At 34.4% G+C, this 17,340-nt stretch overlaps 2 protein-coding genes across 2 annotated transcripts in view; one reads left to right on the forward strand and one right to left on the reverse strand.

Moving 5' to 3' along the window:
* Positions 1 to 17,340, forward strand: part of EEA1 (early endosome antigen 1) — a 111,772-nt gene that overhangs the window by 25,005 nt on the left and 69,427 nt on the right. Inside the window, exons 3-9 of the mRNA XM_077772187.1 lie at positions 8,225 to 8,349; positions 8,942 to 8,996; positions 9,093 to 9,158; positions 11,540 to 11,579; positions 12,959 to 13,072; positions 13,705 to 13,826; positions 14,962 to 15,117. Coding sequence (XP_077628313.1) covers positions 8,225 to 8,349; positions 8,942 to 8,996; positions 9,093 to 9,158; positions 11,540 to 11,579; positions 12,959 to 13,072; positions 13,705 to 13,826; positions 14,962 to 15,117 — 678 coding nt within the window. The remainder of the gene's footprint in view (positions 1 to 8,224; positions 8,350 to 8,941; positions 8,997 to 9,092; positions 9,159 to 11,539; positions 11,580 to 12,958; positions 13,073 to 13,704; positions 13,827 to 14,961; positions 15,118 to 17,340) is intronic.
* The window catches only part of PLEKHG7 (pleckstrin homology and RhoGEF domain containing G7), a 116,940-nt gene continuing 103,275 nt past the window's right edge, over positions 3,676 to 17,340 (reverse strand). The window contains 2 exon segments of the mRNA XM_077772195.1: positions 3,676 to 3,881; positions 6,101 to 6,151. The gene's annotated coding sequence lies outside the window, so the exon portion shown is untranslated.

Consider the following 17,340-nt stretch of genomic DNA (forward strand, 5'->3'; position numbering starts at 1 on the left):
CAAGGTCATGATCTCACGGTTCGTGAGACTGAGCCCACATTGGGCTTGGTGCTGACAATGAAGAACCTGTTTGGGATTGTTTCTCCCTTTCTCTCTTCCCCTCCCCTCCTCAAAATAAATAAAAAACTTAAAAAAAAATAGAAATAAAGCATTACCATACTTTATTTATATCATATTTATGTCCTATTTTATTTAAGGTAATGTGTAATATTGTCTTTGTATGGGCTATTATAATAAAAGTGCTATAGACTGAGGGGCTAAAACAACAAACATTTATTTCTCAGAGTTCTAGAGGTTGCGAAGTTCATGATCAAGGTAGATTCTGTGTCTGGGAGGATCTGCTTCCTGGTTTATGGATGGCCATCCTCATATGGCTGAAGGAGCAAGATAGCTGTCTGAGATCTCTTTCACAGGGCACTAATTACATTCATGAGGGCTCCACCCTCTGACCTAATCACCTCCCTAAAGCCCCACCTCCTAATACCATCACATCGGGGGTTAGCATTTCAATATAATTTCAATATAATTCCAATATGAGGATACATATTCGGTTTATACCAAACATGTAATATGTATAATATATAATGTAATAAGTAATTTTTGGTATCCTTCAGTTGTTATCATCAGGATGGTTGTTCAGAGTATTTAGTATAGTATATTGCCAGAAGCAAATACCTTTGTTCACTCTTTATACCTTTCTAGTCTGGCTTCTATCCTTAGTACCCACTGAACTTACTCACTGATGACCTGCATTCTCCTGGTCCTTTGCCTAGAGAGGGCAGGCTTTTTTTTGTAAGTGCTCACTGAAGTTTCCAGGTTGCCAGCTTCTCCAGCACCCAGTCTGGAATATGTGATGCAAAAGGAAACCCAGAGTCTTCATCCTGAGATCCTTTGCTGGTCTTCCTTCTCTTCACCTTTCAGAGTTTTCTCTGAAAGGAAAAATCCCCCAAACATTTGAAATGGACAGAGAGAGACAACTGGTGTTATTGAGAAAAATGAAGCAGGGAAGGAAGCACAGAAAGTGTTTTGGGTGATGGCGATTTCAATAGGATTGTCAGGGAAGACTTGTCTGAGAAGGACATAGCTGAGGAAGAACTGAAAGAAGTGAGGACATGAGTCATGTGGGTTTCTGGAACAACCATGTTTCGTTCACGTGGAACAAGTAGAAAGTCTCCGAGGCAGGAGCACACTTGGCTTGTTGAAAATTAGCAGCAGGGAAACTGGTGTGGCTCCAGCACAGCGAGTGAGGAGACACTAGGGCTGTGAGCTAATCAGGTCCCCCATATGCAGGGCCTTATTGGCCTGCCGTATAGGCCTTTGTACACACTTTGGTTTTTTACTGCTGAGATGGGAGCCGTTGGAGAGTTCTGACAAGGGAAGTGACAGCATTTATTTGCATTTTTATAGGATGCATTCTCACTGCCGCATGGAAAATAAACTGTTAATGGAGTAAGGATGGAGCAGAGAGGCTTTTGGAAGGCTGTTGGAAGGCTGTTGCAGTGATTCATGTGCTGTGTGGGACTGGCTCAGATCAGGGTGCTAACAGGGGAGGTCCCGAGGTCCTGCTATAGTTTGAAGGTAGTTGTACTAGGATTTTCTGATTACTGCGCTCTAAAATGTAATTATTTTCTTTCATAAGTTTTTCAAGAAGCCTGTAAGCTTCCTGAGGATGGGACTTTGCCTTATTTTATCATTTTGTTCTCAGCACTGTAGAATAATGGCTGGAACACTGTAATCACACTCCGTATATACATTTTGAGTGAATGATTGAATGATTGTATGTGGAAACTTAACAGTGAAGAAACTAGTAAAGTGAAAGGCAGAACAAAGCTATCATGGGAAAAAGATGCAAATGATGCATTCTTTTAAGGAATTACTATTCTGTAGTTCCAGCGCTTTGGACTGTGGTTGCCTAGAAAACAACTCTTTCATTAGTAAATAGAGAAAACAACAAAGAAAGAATTCATATTCCTCACTTTCATCCCCTGGCTAATCTCCTTCAAAGGTTGTTAACAAGAAGAGTTAATGATATTAATGATTGCTAACATTTAGCAAATGTTTCTTTTGTATCAGATTCTATGATAAGCACTTTTCACGTATTATTTAATTTTCACGAGACCCCCCCCATATGAAGTAGGTGTTATTGTTACCCCATTTCACAGATGAGGAAATTGAAGGTCATATAATCTACTACTAGTGGTGTGAATCCAGGATTTGAAGTCTAGCTCTTAACTGCTACTCTGCCTTGCCTCCTAGTTTGGGACCTTATTTAAAGTCATCCTCTCCTTTGTTATTATCCTTAGTGACATCAGTGACTCAAGGAACATCCTAGTCTCCCAGTTCTTAATGTTTTTGATGCCAGTGATCTTTATTAATTCTTTTCTAGCTACTCAAGTTCATGGCAGTACCTTCCATCTTATACAGCAGAATGGTTTCACCTGAGATGTCAAAACTGTATCTTTCCATTCTTACCACAACTACCTGTCTTCTCAAAAACTTTCTCATATTCTTACTACTACTTTAGCCTTGCTGAATATTTCAGGTTTTTAATTCTTATCTTCTACTCTTTCAACATTTCCTGGCTTCATTTCCTTTCCTCTCGAACCGTACATCTAATGACAGAGTCTTTATTGAACAATGCCTGAGGACTACACTAAGCATTTATGTATTTCATGATAACTCGAGAGGAATAGGTGCTAACATTAACCCCATTTTATAAATGAGGAAATTGACATTTAGCTAAGTAAAGTAACTTCTTTAAGGTCATGTAGTCAGCATTGGTTGAATCTCAAATCCACATTATTTTTGACACAAAAACTCATGGTATTTATAACCTGTTGTCCTTCATTACTGTCTCCATTTTATTCACTTTCTCTCTGACACTTTCAGTTCCTCTGTTCTCTTATCCCTCCACTTGCCTATCTGACAAAACATTAAACCGTAGATCAGTGTAATGGCCCACATTTTAAAATACAGATATTGTTAGGAACAGGGAATTTGGGGATTGATTTAAAATGATTTTATTTGGTTCGTAAAGTTAGAAGGAAGAGTCCCCTACTGGGAATTACGGCTATGGGCAAAATGGGGTCTTAAGCTAGTGGATTATGGTAAAGAATAAAAATTGCTTTCATTGTAAGGACTTTTTTTTGTTGAGAATATGGTGTCACATAAAGCTATTTGTTATAATTGCCAGTCATTTTTTGATCTAAAATAAAAGCTAACTTGCCAATAATGGCTCTTAGATAAGTAAGGACAAACTATCATAAACAAAAAGTAGTAATATTCCAACTAAAGCAACTGGTAACTGTAATAAAATTGAACTAATGGGAGTTTCCAGCATAAGGATGGGAGGGAGCTACTTTTAGACATCCTCCTTTGGATAGAGCTTTCACTTTTTGTATATAGTTACTACTTGAAAATTTCCCTTACATATACTAAAAAGATATACTAATTATTTTCCTATTTGTCTATTTTCATTGTCTATGTTTTGTTTTGTAAATAACTTTTTATGTATATCCTCCTAAAAGTTTTTATTTCACAGGGTTTCATCTGTCCGTTATGTATGAAAAGATGTGTAACTGCTAGTGATTTGTCGGAGCATTACCAGCAAGCGCACGTTGAAAATGACACAAGAGCACAAGAGCTTCTTAATGACTCCAGTGTTATTGTGGGTCCTGTATATTTTGCTTTAGTAGCTTGGTTATGGGTTGCTCAGAATAGCTTTGTTTTTCCTTGCCTTGGTGTTGCTCCACTTCTTCTGCTACAAAGGGAATATGGATTGTTTTAATTATGCATGCTTAAAAACAGGTTCTATAAGGAAAGCAGGCTCTTGGGAAGTTGGGTCCATTGCTCTTACTGTTTGCAGCTGTCTTTTTCTGAATCTGTAAAACAAATATAAAAGTTTAATATTTTTGCATAGATTTTGCTGTGAAATTTGAAATAGAAAGTGAATGATATTTGATTTCAACATTTGTAAGTTATGTCTTTATTATTTAATGTTTTATAAATGAACATTTAAAATTGCCTTGGGTTAAAATGCTTTATATTCTTATATAGAAAGAGGACTTTGCATATTAATTGTTGGTATCTTTATTTGAGAAAGTATCCAGTATTAGAACCTAGATCTACCATTGTTTCAGTCTTTGTTTTGACTCCCTAAACTTGAGGAAGGGGATGGAATGGCACATACTCATCATTAACAGTGGGTCATCCAAATGCTTCTCTGTAGTGTGTGGGATGGTGCATATGTAAGGCTGAGGTTGGAAGCCCGTGAGAGGAAGTATTGCCCATTTGCAGGCTAGAAAAAGGTTCTTAGATGATCTTGAAATAAATCTTTCCTTTGAAAATCACTGCAATATTCTAAAAACAGAGACATAGCTTCTTTTCTGATTCTTTTGCAAATCTCACAAAAGAATGACACTTCTTGTACCCAGAAAGACAAAAGGAAAAAAAAAAACATTTGTTTTTCTGTCTGGCAATTATATATTTAAGAAAAGGATTTCACCAAACATTCACTTATTTAGCATATTTGTAGTGTACTTCTTATGCATCACATATTTTGGTAAGTAAAGGATATAAAAAAAGATAGGATTTTTATCCCAGGAAATTTCTGTGATAAATATTATTTGTAAAAAGAATGCGGTGGTGATTCAACTTGAGGAGAACCCCAGGAAAGCTTTGCTGGGGGAACAGTTAAACCAGATATTTTCTAGGGCAGTGGGGAGGATGGGTGCAATATAGGAAGACACCAGCCAGTGAAACTAGCTAACTGGTGCCAAGGCAAAAGAGAGACCTAGAAGATTCTTGGAGCTCTCCTTAGCATTTTACCGCTTGTCTTCCTTTCATAACTTTTGTGCCAACTTTTCTTCTTTATGGGTTAGCCAAAATCAAAAGTGACAATATCACCTACTTATCACTTAAATAAGAACTTTATTTTTAACTGAAAGAGCACTTGGTATAAGAGGGGTACCATAAGTATCAAGTTAAGGTTAAGGTCTCCCATGTAGTGTATCTGAGAAAGGATTAGAGATGGCTGAAATCTAAGAGTAATCTTAAGTTGTGTGTGTGTGTGTGTGTGTGTGTGTGTTTAGAAGTTGGTGAGAAGTTTGGAATAATTCAAGGAAATAAACATAGCTGGCTGTTTTTGGTGTTTTACTGTTTAGTAACAGCATTTTTGTGGACGCTATTGATCTATTTAACCTCAGCCCCCTTGGAGGTGGTTGCGAAAAAATAGAGAAGCAGTCTCTTAATATCCACAATTAGTATTACAAAGTCCATGAACTAAAGATCACGCACTGTGTTCAGGGGACATCCCTCAGATATTCACTCTGAGCTTACGTTACTTTTATTTTAAATGAGTGATGTGGTTTTAATAAGCTTTTTTCTTTATCCTTCCCATCTAGATCAGGCTAGCATGTGAAAACTAATTTTGAAACATTTTTGCCTGTGTTTTTTTTCTTAAGTTTATTTATTTATTCTGAGAGAGCTAGAGAGCCTGCAAGTGGGGTAGGGAGAGAGAGGATTCCAAGCAGGCTTGGCACCATCAGTGAGCAGCCCAATTGGCACCATCAGTGAGCGGCCCAACACAGGGCTCAAACTCACAAACTGTGAGATCATGACCTGATCATGACCGAGACCAAGAGTTGTATGCTTAACCGACTGAGCCACCCAGGTGCCCCAGCATGTGAATAATTTTAAGAAATGATTGTGGAAAGACAAAGCAGTATAGGAAAAAACTATAAAATGTGGGTCCAGAAATTAAAGAGGTCAGAATTAATAGAGTAAAAGTCACCTATTCAGTGATAAATATTTTTGCATCTAAGATACCAAACAACAGTTTAATATCATCTGTTTAAAAAGGTGAGAAAGTATATGTATTTTAGAAAGATTTATTTTTATTAGAAATGTCCCAAAATTAAAGTGTTATTTAAGCATGGAAAATTCACTTAACGTGAATCATATGGAAAATTCACTTAGGTGGATTATTTCTATAATTAAATATATATTACTGAATTTCTAAAATTTCTCTTTAGGGATGAATCAGTTCTTTCTAAATATTAACCTGGTAATATTTAGAAGCTTTAGAGAAGGTATGGCATACCTTAATGTGATCATTAGCTTTCTTGAATCCTTAGATATCTAGAGCCAAAATCTGGAAATAGAGACAATAGTCAAAAAGCCAAAATTGTAAAGATTAAATGGCATAATTGGTATGTGGATTCTCTGGGGAACATTCTGTTTATTTGCCTTCTAGATACTAGTAGAAGCTGACATGCAAAAGAGAAATGACAGCTAAATAGTATAGTTGTTGCACTAAAGGCATGTTAACTATTGTGGTACAACAGTTACCGGGCAGAAGTTATGCTAAATTAGGTATAAAGTGGAACTGTTATAAAACATGATGGTAGATAATAGATGGTTATGAAGAAAGAGCATAACATCAGCTAGGTTAACACTTAGGCTGGGAACATTCATTCACTCAAAAGACAGTGCTTTGTATCAAATACCTCTGGAGCCTAATGGCATCATTCAGATGTACAAAAGGTACATCCTGAGTACTTAGTGCTACTACCTTTGCTCATTTAAGAGTTTCATAGGCGATCAATGCATTCACTCACCTGTTGTACCCCTGCCCTTAGCTCTGCTTCTGTGATCAGAACATACCTCTGCTTTCTAAATGCAGCATGTCTTTGTTTCAAACCTCTTTCCACACCTTTGTTAGAATGCCTTTCTTTTATTTCTGACAGTAACTCCTACTCATTCTCAGTACGTAATTCTAGTGTCCAGTATATATACACATATACGAAATATATATAAGTCTGTGTATTTTTTGTAAAGTATTAACTCCTGTAACAGGCGGAGCTGGATTCCTCTTTTCTGTGTTCCTGTAGTTCTTTATATATCCTTGTGTTATACCATTGTCTGGTAATGCTTGTCTACATATCGGTAGCCCCAGTACTCAGTGAGCCTTGATTCTGCTACATAATGTCCATAACTGGGAAGTGAGCATATGCTATTTGTGTAGCACTCGGTGAAGGAGAAGTTTTTGTTTGCTTTTTAGTTTTTACTTGTTCAGAGTACTTATTACTTCGCTCAGTCTACTCCTTGGAAGGTTTTATAATCTGCAAGCTGTTAAAGCTCTTCTGTCTTTTTGCCAAATTCTGCCCTGCCAGGTTCATTAGTGTTTTTGTTTTTTATTTTCATCTATTTTTTAAGGAGGCTCCATGCTCAATGTGAGGTATGAGCTCAAGACCCTGAGATCAAGAGTCTTATGCTCTAACAACTGAGTCAGCCATTTTATTTTATTCATATGTTATTAAATAAATTTATAATGTAGAAATTATAGAGTATGTTCAAAAATCCTACACTAGCCATTAGGGAAATATGAATCAAAAGCTCCAGTGTATTGTGTATTATAGTGAATGTAGAAATTTGACAAGGTACTAAGGGTAGTGATGGAGGGAAAATCAGTATCTGCAAAGGCCCAGAAATATAGGGTACCATGGTGGGTTTGGGGAATGTAGGTAAGTCAGAATAGTTGAACGTGTCAGTATAGTTGTGGAGAGTGGGAGGTGTCCAGGCATCAGAGTGAATTGGTCATGGAGGAAATATTCATGTAGGACCTTGTATGCCACCGTATAATCCTGAGAATATTTGTAAGTGTTTGATATTTTATGGGACTATTAATTTTAGGCTTTTTCAGTGTTCATCTTAGGTCAGCAAAGAATTTACTGACTAGAATACTTCTCAACCATTGTAGATACTCTGTGGTAATTATGAGTTATTTAGTACATTACCTTTTCCTTCAGTGATCAGAATCTTTATGTTCTTAATTTTTTGGTTCTTATTCCTAGGAGGTAGATTGGAGCAGCTGTTATTTTACTAAGAGGATATCTAGAGTGAGGGGTGGGAGATATGATGGCAGACCTTCCCAACTCGTCTTCTAGGTTAGAACTCACTTCTCAAATTAGAATTCTGTACTCTGGCCATCAATGTACTCACCTAAAAGATAGTTGTAAGGGTTTTCTTTATATTTTGTAAACTTCAGTCAGAATAGACAGTGATGTACCTTTGCACAATACCCAGGTTTGGGCCTAACATCGTAAGTTACAATTTACTAAGGGCACCATTGGTGTAAGATATTTGACTGTATTTCATAACATACAAATTGCTATTTTACAGTATTGAACACAACTTTGTAACCCTTTCTTCCCTGTTTCTATAGGGTTTCATATGTCCTCAGTGTATGAAATCCCTTGGATCTGCTGATGAACTTTTCAAACACTATGAGGTAGTTCATGATGCTGGTAATGATTCAAGTCATGGAGGAGAGGCCCTTGCCCTGAAGCGGTACAGTACAGTTGCTTTGAAGTATTATGCTGTTATGAATGCATGTGATACTATCTCTTTCCTGTGTTAGGGCCTCGAGTAGTGTGTTCACCATTCTTTGTCAGAGTGACTGTGAGGTGAGGAGAATGGAATGTGAGAAGTTTGACAGGACTCAAGGAACAGAAAGAAGCCAGTGCTGTTTGAGCTGAGTGAATGAGCCGGAGAGTGTTAAGGCAGGGATAGAGTGTTTAGACTGGATAGTCCTTACTAATGAGTTTAGACTCTATGCTAAGTGCAACAGGAAGCTATTGATACTTACTGTTGGTAAATTAATGAGAGATATTTTGTTTCTGCCTCAGGCACTTGATGATTATATCATTTCTGTGATAGAGTGTTTTTCCATTTATGAATGATGAGCTTTCAGAATAAAATTATTTTTCTAAGGGTTTTATATATATATACCACTATACATAAAATTGTAAATAGTTTTTTTCTTTTAAGAACTGAGAAAACTAGAAATTAATGTGTAGTCACTAGCCATGATTAATTAAGAGACCAGGTTGTTAGAGAACATTAACTATTAATTCCTTTTTTCCCCCCAATATATGTTCAGAGATGATTTAACACTACTTAGACAAGAGGTCCAAGACCTTCAGGCTTCACTTAAGGTAAGAATAGAAATGATTACATTTGTGTATTTTCAGTGTTTCAGATGATAAATCTTTTGAAATTCACTAATTAAAAATCCTTTTTTCCCCCCTTAGGAAGAAAAATGGTACTCAGAAGAATTAAAGAAAGAATTAGAAAAATTTCAAGGGCTTCAGCAACAAGTAAATGCTTTTAAATACTTGAAATGTGTTCATTAGATGTTTATTTTCATTGTTGAAAATAAGCATTTTGTAAGCAAGTGGCTTGATATAAATAATTTCCTAATGAATTTATCTGTATTTAATAGCCTATAGTATATGTCCTTTGTAATGCCAATAAATGCAAATATATTGGAAGCTAAGATATGATTTCTTAAAGGTCCTCCATTAAGAATCAGTTACCTGTGGTTTTTGTTTTTTTTAATACCAGGCTGCATTATTCTAATTTCTGAAAATATACCTAAATGGTTAAAAAAATAATAGGATCAGACAATAGTGAAATTCTTCAGAGCATTTGTGTTGTGACAAATTGGAGATCACTAAATTGTCTATTAATAGGGAAAGAACTAATTTTTTTTAATTTTTAAATGTTTTTTTATTTATTTCTGAGTGAGAGAGAGAGAGACAGCGTGAGCAGGGGAGGGTCAGAGAGAGAGGGAAATACAGAATCTGAAGCAGGCTCCAGGCTCTGAGCTAGCCATCAGCACAGAGCCCGACATGGGGCTCAAACCCATGAACTGTGTGATCATAACCTGAGCCGAACTGGGATGCTTAACCGACTGAGCCACCCGGGAACCCTGGGAAAGAATTATGATTAACTGTTTATTGTTTATATTCTTTTTTAAAAAACATATTTAAAGTTTATTTATTTTTGAGGGAGGGAGGAAGGAGGAGAGAGAAAAAGAGAGAGAAAGGTAGAAGGAGAGGGGGGAGAGAGAGAATCCCAAGCAGGCCTTGCACTGCCAGCATGGAGCCTGACATGGGCTTGATCTCACCAATTGTGAGATCATGACCTGAGCTGAAATCAAGAGTCAGTTGCTCAACTGATTGAGCCACCCAGGCACCCCTGTTTATATTAGTGAAGATTGTGTGAAAATATGGGAGAATGGTTGTATTAAAAATTTTATATTTTTGAAACAGTGTTAGGTTTTAAAAAACAGAATAAAGGTATTTCTATGTGTATGTACATACACACACAGCTTTACATAAAAATAATACACAGAAAAAACCAAAATCATTGGTAACAAAAGTGGTTACTTTGGATGAGATTCTGTTGATATATAAGATAATGTATTTTCTAAATAAATGTCTTAACCAGTTATGATTTTTATATTAAAATTATATTGGTTTTTGTACTACAATTACATGAAGGATTATAGAGTATTGAAATTTACTAAATACAGTTTTCATTTGTAAGAATGAAGTGGATAACCTTCAACAATAGTTCTAATATTTTTATGAAGTAATTAGTGATCCTTTTGCCCGTTCTCTTCGCATATTGTGACTCTCAGTCTGTCTTTTGCCTTTTTGTTTTTTTCTCTAAAAATTGTCATTTAGACTAGAAAAAAAGATCCCAAATAAGTAGATAACAAGATATTATTAGTCTTATTACTGCTCTTATTACTACTATTATTACTAGCTTCTGTATTTGAGGTGTGAAAGAGGTTTTTAGTAATCTAAAAAGTACTTAAAGATCATTTACTCATGTTTTACATAGATGCCATTAACAAACAATCAAACATGTGCTGTATTATATTTCCGTACTTGAAATCAGAGGAACCTGTTTACTACATTTGAGATGACTCTTTCACATTTAATAAATTAAATTCTCCACAGTGCAAGGTGAAATTGCCTTGGTAGCAAATTTACCTTTGGAGAAAATGTATTTAAAATATTGATGAATATTAGCAACCAGTATGTCTAAATCTAATGAGTCAGATACACTATGAGTTGCCTTATTAAGCTCTTGAAGATATGTATAATTCTTCAGAATGTGGAAATAATGATGAGGCAGTGTAGTATTTTATTCCTAATGCACATAATAAATTAAACCTTATGGAATGTATTCTTTATTTCTGCTTTTTTAAAAGATGATTTATAACCATGAATCAAAAATGTGTGCTTTTAATGCCAGAATTTATCGTAGTGATAGTTCATGGCATGTTTTCACTTATGCAGATTTTTACAAATTATAGTATTCAATCTTATCTGCTGACTTAAGTATTGGTTTAGAATCTGTATGTATAATTATAATAATTTATATTATTTTAAAATCTTTACTGAATTTATAGAATTTAAGATGATATCTATTGCAAGACTCAGAGTACTTTAATATATATTAACATTAAAAAATTCTTAGAAGCAGTGACTGCAGCTAGATCATTGTGCCAGTCTGCCTAATGGTACTTTAGAAATCTGGAAGATTATGAACAGGCCAAAATTTATTCAGAATCTTGCAACTTACCTGATGGAATGTGGCTTGTAGAGATTTTTTTCACTTTGGCAATTATAATAGTACTGTCTCTTCCTTTTAATGTGTTTGTTTATGTCTTATTTCCATTGAGGAGTCTAAACCTGATGGATTGGTGGCTGATTCATCAGCAGGTAACTTTACTTAAAGTAGATATTTCCTCATTTTTCTTTTTCTTCTTTTTTAAGTGTTTATTTTTGAGAGAGTGAGCGCCCGTAGGGGAGGGGCAGAGAGAGAGGGAGACAGAGAATCCCAAGCAGGCTCTGCATGGTCCGCGCAGCAGTGCAGAGCAGATCCCGTGGCTCGAACCCACGAACCTGTGAGATCATGACCTGAGCTCATATCAAGAGCTAGAAGCTTAACCGTTGGAGCCACCCAGGCGCCCCTACATTCTTTTCACTGTTTACTTTTTTTTTCTCTGATGCCTACATGAATTTGTATTGTGATTGTAATTTCTGGCCCTAAAACAGTGAAGATAATAGTCATATTTTAGGTTTAGAATATTATATGTGAACCTCATAATTTAATCAGTTGACAAAAATCTTTGTGTTTTCTTTGCTCATTATATTCTGAAGTTATAAATAAACTTCTGGAGTGTTACATTAGTACAGGTTAGTGAAAAGTTAAATCTGTTTTGAAGAGTGTTGTACTCTTTCTCTTGAAATAAAATGATGAAACTTCCATTTTTGTAATTGATTTTGGAGGAATGCTCAATGAATAATCAAATTTATATTTTGAGGTTAACTGTTGTATTTACTTTCCCTCTGAAATCTCTTCCTCTTTTTTTTGAAAGCTCTTTATGGGAATGGAGTATTAGGAGTTGACTGCATATTTTAATTGATTATTTAAGACTTGGATTGTTCTTAAACCATTTTTTAATTTTTAATTTTTAATTTTTAAAAAATATTTTATTTATTTTTGAGAGAGAGATAGAGACAGCATGAGCAGGGGAGGGTCAGAGAGAGAGGGAGATACAGAATCCGAAGCAGTTTCCAGGCTCCAAACTGTCAACACAGAGCCTACTCAGGGCTCGAACTCACAAACCGTGAGATCATGACCTGAGTTAGATGCTTAGCCAACTGAGCCACCTGGTGCCCTGTTCTTAACCCATTTCTAATTTTATTTCTCAATACAATAAATTTTATTTAGAGAGCCAGAATATATTCCTGTTTGGTCAGTTGATGGTTATGGGAAAATAACTGAAATGGAAAACCAAAATAATCTCGGGACAAATATTTACAGATTATTTGGGCATGATGCTAAATATTCCTTGAATTTTTTTTTGTTTATAAATTATGACTTGTGCCTTAAATGAATCAGATATGCTTAATTCTTGAAATGTGAAGATTTCTCTATTTATAACTGGATGATAGACTTACATTGATTCCCTTTTTTGTTTTTGCTTTTCATGTTGATTATCTATATAACAATGATTGGGATATAAGTAATAACAATTTAGGAAATGTAATTAGCATTAATTATGTATTTAAATAGCTATGATACATTTTTATAGAACTGCAGTCTTTGGAACAGCAATTAGAAGAAGCCCAAACAGAAAATTTTAATATTAAGCAAATGAAAGACTTATTTGAACAGAAAGCAGCCCAACTTGCCACTGAGATTGCAGGTAAATTGAATCAGATCTTTTTAGGTAATAAGTCAGTCTCATTACCTTTTTGCCATTGTATTCTAGAAATAAGGCATTGTATTTTAGTGTGATAAAACATTTGTTACAGACTCTGGTAGTGATTCCTGGAATTTAATAATAGAGTTGCTTTATAACTTATTTTGTTTGTCCTCTCACCTCCTTTCAGAGGATTGATTTTCTCTGTAGAATTTTTCTTGTACTTTAGTGAAGGTGAATTTCCTTTGGGATATGCTTAAAGATTAACAGGTAACATTTTGAAGAAATTAAATAATATAGTATAGATTTAACATTTGGTTATGCTATCAATTACTTGTTTTTTAATTATATGCTTTTAGGTTAAAGTATTATACATGATTAAGTATACATTAAAATGCTAATTAGTGACAGTGCTGTATGGAATTTATTTAGACAAAAACATTTGATTATTTTAAGTTCATCATTTAATGTAACCAGAACTAAAAGTTTATTGTATATATTTATGGTTATCTAAGGAATACGAATTTGAATTAATGATATGTAGATATGTGTTGTAATATATAAGAATTCATAAAACTGCCGTTTCCTAGAGTTAATGTCATGAAACTAATATTTATATAACTATCTTTAATTAGATATAAAGTCAAAATATGATGAAGAAAGAAGTCTTCGAGAAGCTGCTGAACAAAAAGTGACATATCTGACAGAAGAATTAAACAAAGAAGCAACTATAATTCAAGATCTGAAGACTGAACTGGTAATTTAGAAACCATTTATTAGAATGTACTTTTATAATTTTCAAAATGGAAAATGAAATGTATACTATGAAAAAATTTTTAAAGTATTGTTTGAGTAAAATGAAGGAAATAATCCCTGTAGTTCTCTCCTCTGCACATATATCATATGATTTTTTTAATAAAAATGGAAGCTATGACACAAAATTTATTACTTTAACATTTTTATTGTTTCTATCTTAATATCATCTGTCTTTTTACTAGTTTCCTTCTTTGCATCTCTGTTCCTGACCTTTCCCTGCCCTTTAGTTTTACAAATCCACCTACTTTTAGGATACTTCTGATTGCATTTCTAGCTTCATTTCAAATTCAACAAGTGTAACATCAAGTCATCATATTTCCTCCCCACCTGTTTCTGTCATTGGTACTATACATCTTCAGTGCTCTCCTAAGGTGTAACATCTTTGGATTGGCCCTTCGGCTCCTTTATTTATTTATTTATTTACTTATTTATTTATGTTTATTTATTTTGAGAGAGAGAGAGAGCAAACATGAATAGGGGAGGGGCAGAGAGAAAGAGGGAGAGAGAGAATCCCAGACAGGCTCTGTGCTTTCAGCAAGGAGCCCAGCACAGGGCTCGATCCCATGAACCATGAGATCATGATCTGAACTGAAACCAAAAGTTGGACACTCAACTGACTGAGCCACCCAGGTGCCCCTCTGCTTTTATTTAGCACTCAATAAGTATATGAATAAAATCAACCATATCCAACTTGCAACAAACCCTAATTTTGCTTACATCTGCTCCCTTATTTTTATTACCAGTTTCCTAGGATAGAAGCATTTATGCTTCAAAATGTGGCATTTAAGTAATTGTTATAACCATTGAGTGTAGTTTGTGAAGGAAAAGAAAGAACGCAAACAAAGCATTAAGGATAATTGTGAATTTGCACTTTTTCACATTGTAGTGATACTCTTAAATATGACAGAGATTGGGAAGAGGAGAGGCTTATTCGAGAAAAGATATCAGTGGTCAGTGTTTGCAATCCAACAATTGATATTAAAGAGTATTTTCACTTTGATTTCTTTGTAGTAAAACCATATAAAAGTGGTGTTATTTAGGTTTTTGCTATAATTTTTAATGAAAATACTTCACAGCTTCAGAGACCTGGCATAGAAGATGTTGCTGTGCTAAAGAAAGAATTGGTCCAAGTTCAAACACTAATGGACAACATGACATTGGAGCGTGAAAAAGAATCTGAAAAACTCAAAGATGAGTGCAAAAAGTTACAAGCAGAATATGCTAACTCAGAGGTAAGTTCAGTGTGCTTAAATGTGATTGTAGTTAATTTGTTTAGTGTATACCATTGAGTGAAGCCACATTTGAAATTTTTCCAAGTGATCTATCAAAACAGTATTTGACTTTCATTTGCTCTGAGTGATATTTGTATAGGGTCAGTACAGTCTGAGAGACAATATTTACCTTTGCTTTATAAAGCTAGACATTTAGAGAAGAATGTATAACAGAGTATTGTTTTGTTTAATAAATGATATATATGTGGAGAGCTGATATTTAAAGTTAAATTTGATCCAAGCTAGTCAATAAGTGGTAATTGAGTTTATCTCAGTTTGATGTAGGGGTAAAGGAAGTATGACGTTATTTTTTTTACAATTGTAGTATCAATGTTGTTTAGAAAAAGTATTTAGGAAAACATTTTCTAGTAGGCTTGTTTTTCACTTATCAGTTATTGAATTATGTTGTTGAAAGAAATGTTACAAATCAACTAGACTCACCTTCATCCGGGACTCTCTGGTAAGTGATCCCCAACCCTTGCTAGGTGGTGCAGGAGGTGCTTATTTCTTTATAAGTCAGCTGTTCCATTGAATTGACATTTGTTTTCCTAGAATTTTCATGCACTCGTTCCAGTTCTTCTTAGGAATTACACAGAATAAATTGTTCCTTTTTTCCACATGAGCTATTCAAAGACTGTTCATATTTACTCTGAGTTCTTTCTTTTTCAGGACAAACATTTTCAGTTCCTTCTGCCATTTGTCACACGACTTGACTTTGGCCCGTACATCCTTGATATAGTTATGTTAGTATATAACAAGCTCTAGGATTTTTAATAAATATATTTGCTTAAAAATGTAGCCTTTGTCTTTTTTACTGTATTATAGAGGATATTTTGTTAACAGTTAACAAACATTAATAGGTATTTGTAGCTCTTAAGCTCCCTTATGGGACATGGACCTCTGCTTTTCATATTTTCAGTTTAAAGGGTTGTTATAGTAACACTTCAGTTTGCATTTCTTCCTTAGAGTTTTTAAGCTGGTGATCTAAAAGCCACTCTATTCATAATTAGTAACATAATGAGCTATGGAGTATGAATATTATAGATAACCATGTCACCCTTTATTTTACTTCCTCCCGTGTCTTTTCAGTGAAGCTTTGTAGGTACAACATGCATAGGCATATGAAGCTTTATGATGCTCACTTAACACTTTAGACTTTAAAGTTTATGAACTTCAGGTGCAGATTTCCCAAAAGGAATCTTTGTAGCCCAATGATACATGACCCCACAGTTTTTCAAACAATTTCAGGGAGTTCATGAATTTATTGAAGGCATTTAAAAGCTTCTAATGTGTAATCAAGGAGATGCTGATTTAAAGAAGTCGTGTGAGGAAAAATCCCATTGAGATAATGTGAAGGTAGAAATACTTGAATCTGAGTGAATCGAGTCATTTATTTCTGTGTTTCAGTAAGAATTACTTTTAAAGTGTAATCCTTTCTGGACGTTTCCTACTGAGAATTGTAGAGTTATGCATATACTTGTTATACAAATAGAATTTGAACAGGAAGAAGAAACTTATATATTTACTTGCATTTTGGGAAGAATATATGTGGGGAAATATTTCTGAGTAATATTTAAGAATTACTTTCATATGAAAGATTTTTGTAAATTTGCATTTTTATTCATGTAGATTGAATTATATATTATGAGAAGAAGTCATTTAAGATGAAAAAGTATGACTGGAGTTATAAGATTTGGGGGGAAAAGGATTCAGTGACTTCCCTGCACGGTCTTCCTATCAATAAGAGTAATTGTGGGAAACAGTGATTTTTTTTTCCTCTCAAAAAGATGTTTCTGGAAAAGAAGAAAAATGGCATAGAAATTCATTCTTCACATCTTAACTTTTACATTTTCATAAAGTTTTAACTTTTTAAGTGTTTTAAAGTCAATTTTAAAATAAAGAGATTTATTCTTGCTGAATAGGGACTTAACGTTTCACCATAATTTTAGTAAAACAAGGGTAATAATTACTTTCCAATAGTAATACTTAACTAATTGGTATGTAATGATTGAGACTTCAGATTATGTTGAAGAAGTTTAGGAAGTGGTAGCATAAGAGTCAGAGTAATATGATTATTGGAAACAAACTCTTACTTTTTGAGCAACACTAAGTTTTGGATAACATGCCAGGTACTTTAAATATATGGTCTCATTTGTTTCTTTTAACTCTGTAAATTAAGTATTA

The sequence above is a fragment of the Crocuta crocuta genome, unplaced genomic scaffold (genome assembly GCF_008692635.1).
Source record: "Crocuta crocuta isolate KB4526 unplaced genomic scaffold, BGI_CrCroc_1.0 scaffold216, whole genome shotgun sequence".
Lineage (NCBI taxonomy): Eukaryota > Metazoa > Chordata > Mammalia > Carnivora > Hyaenidae > Crocuta > Crocuta crocuta.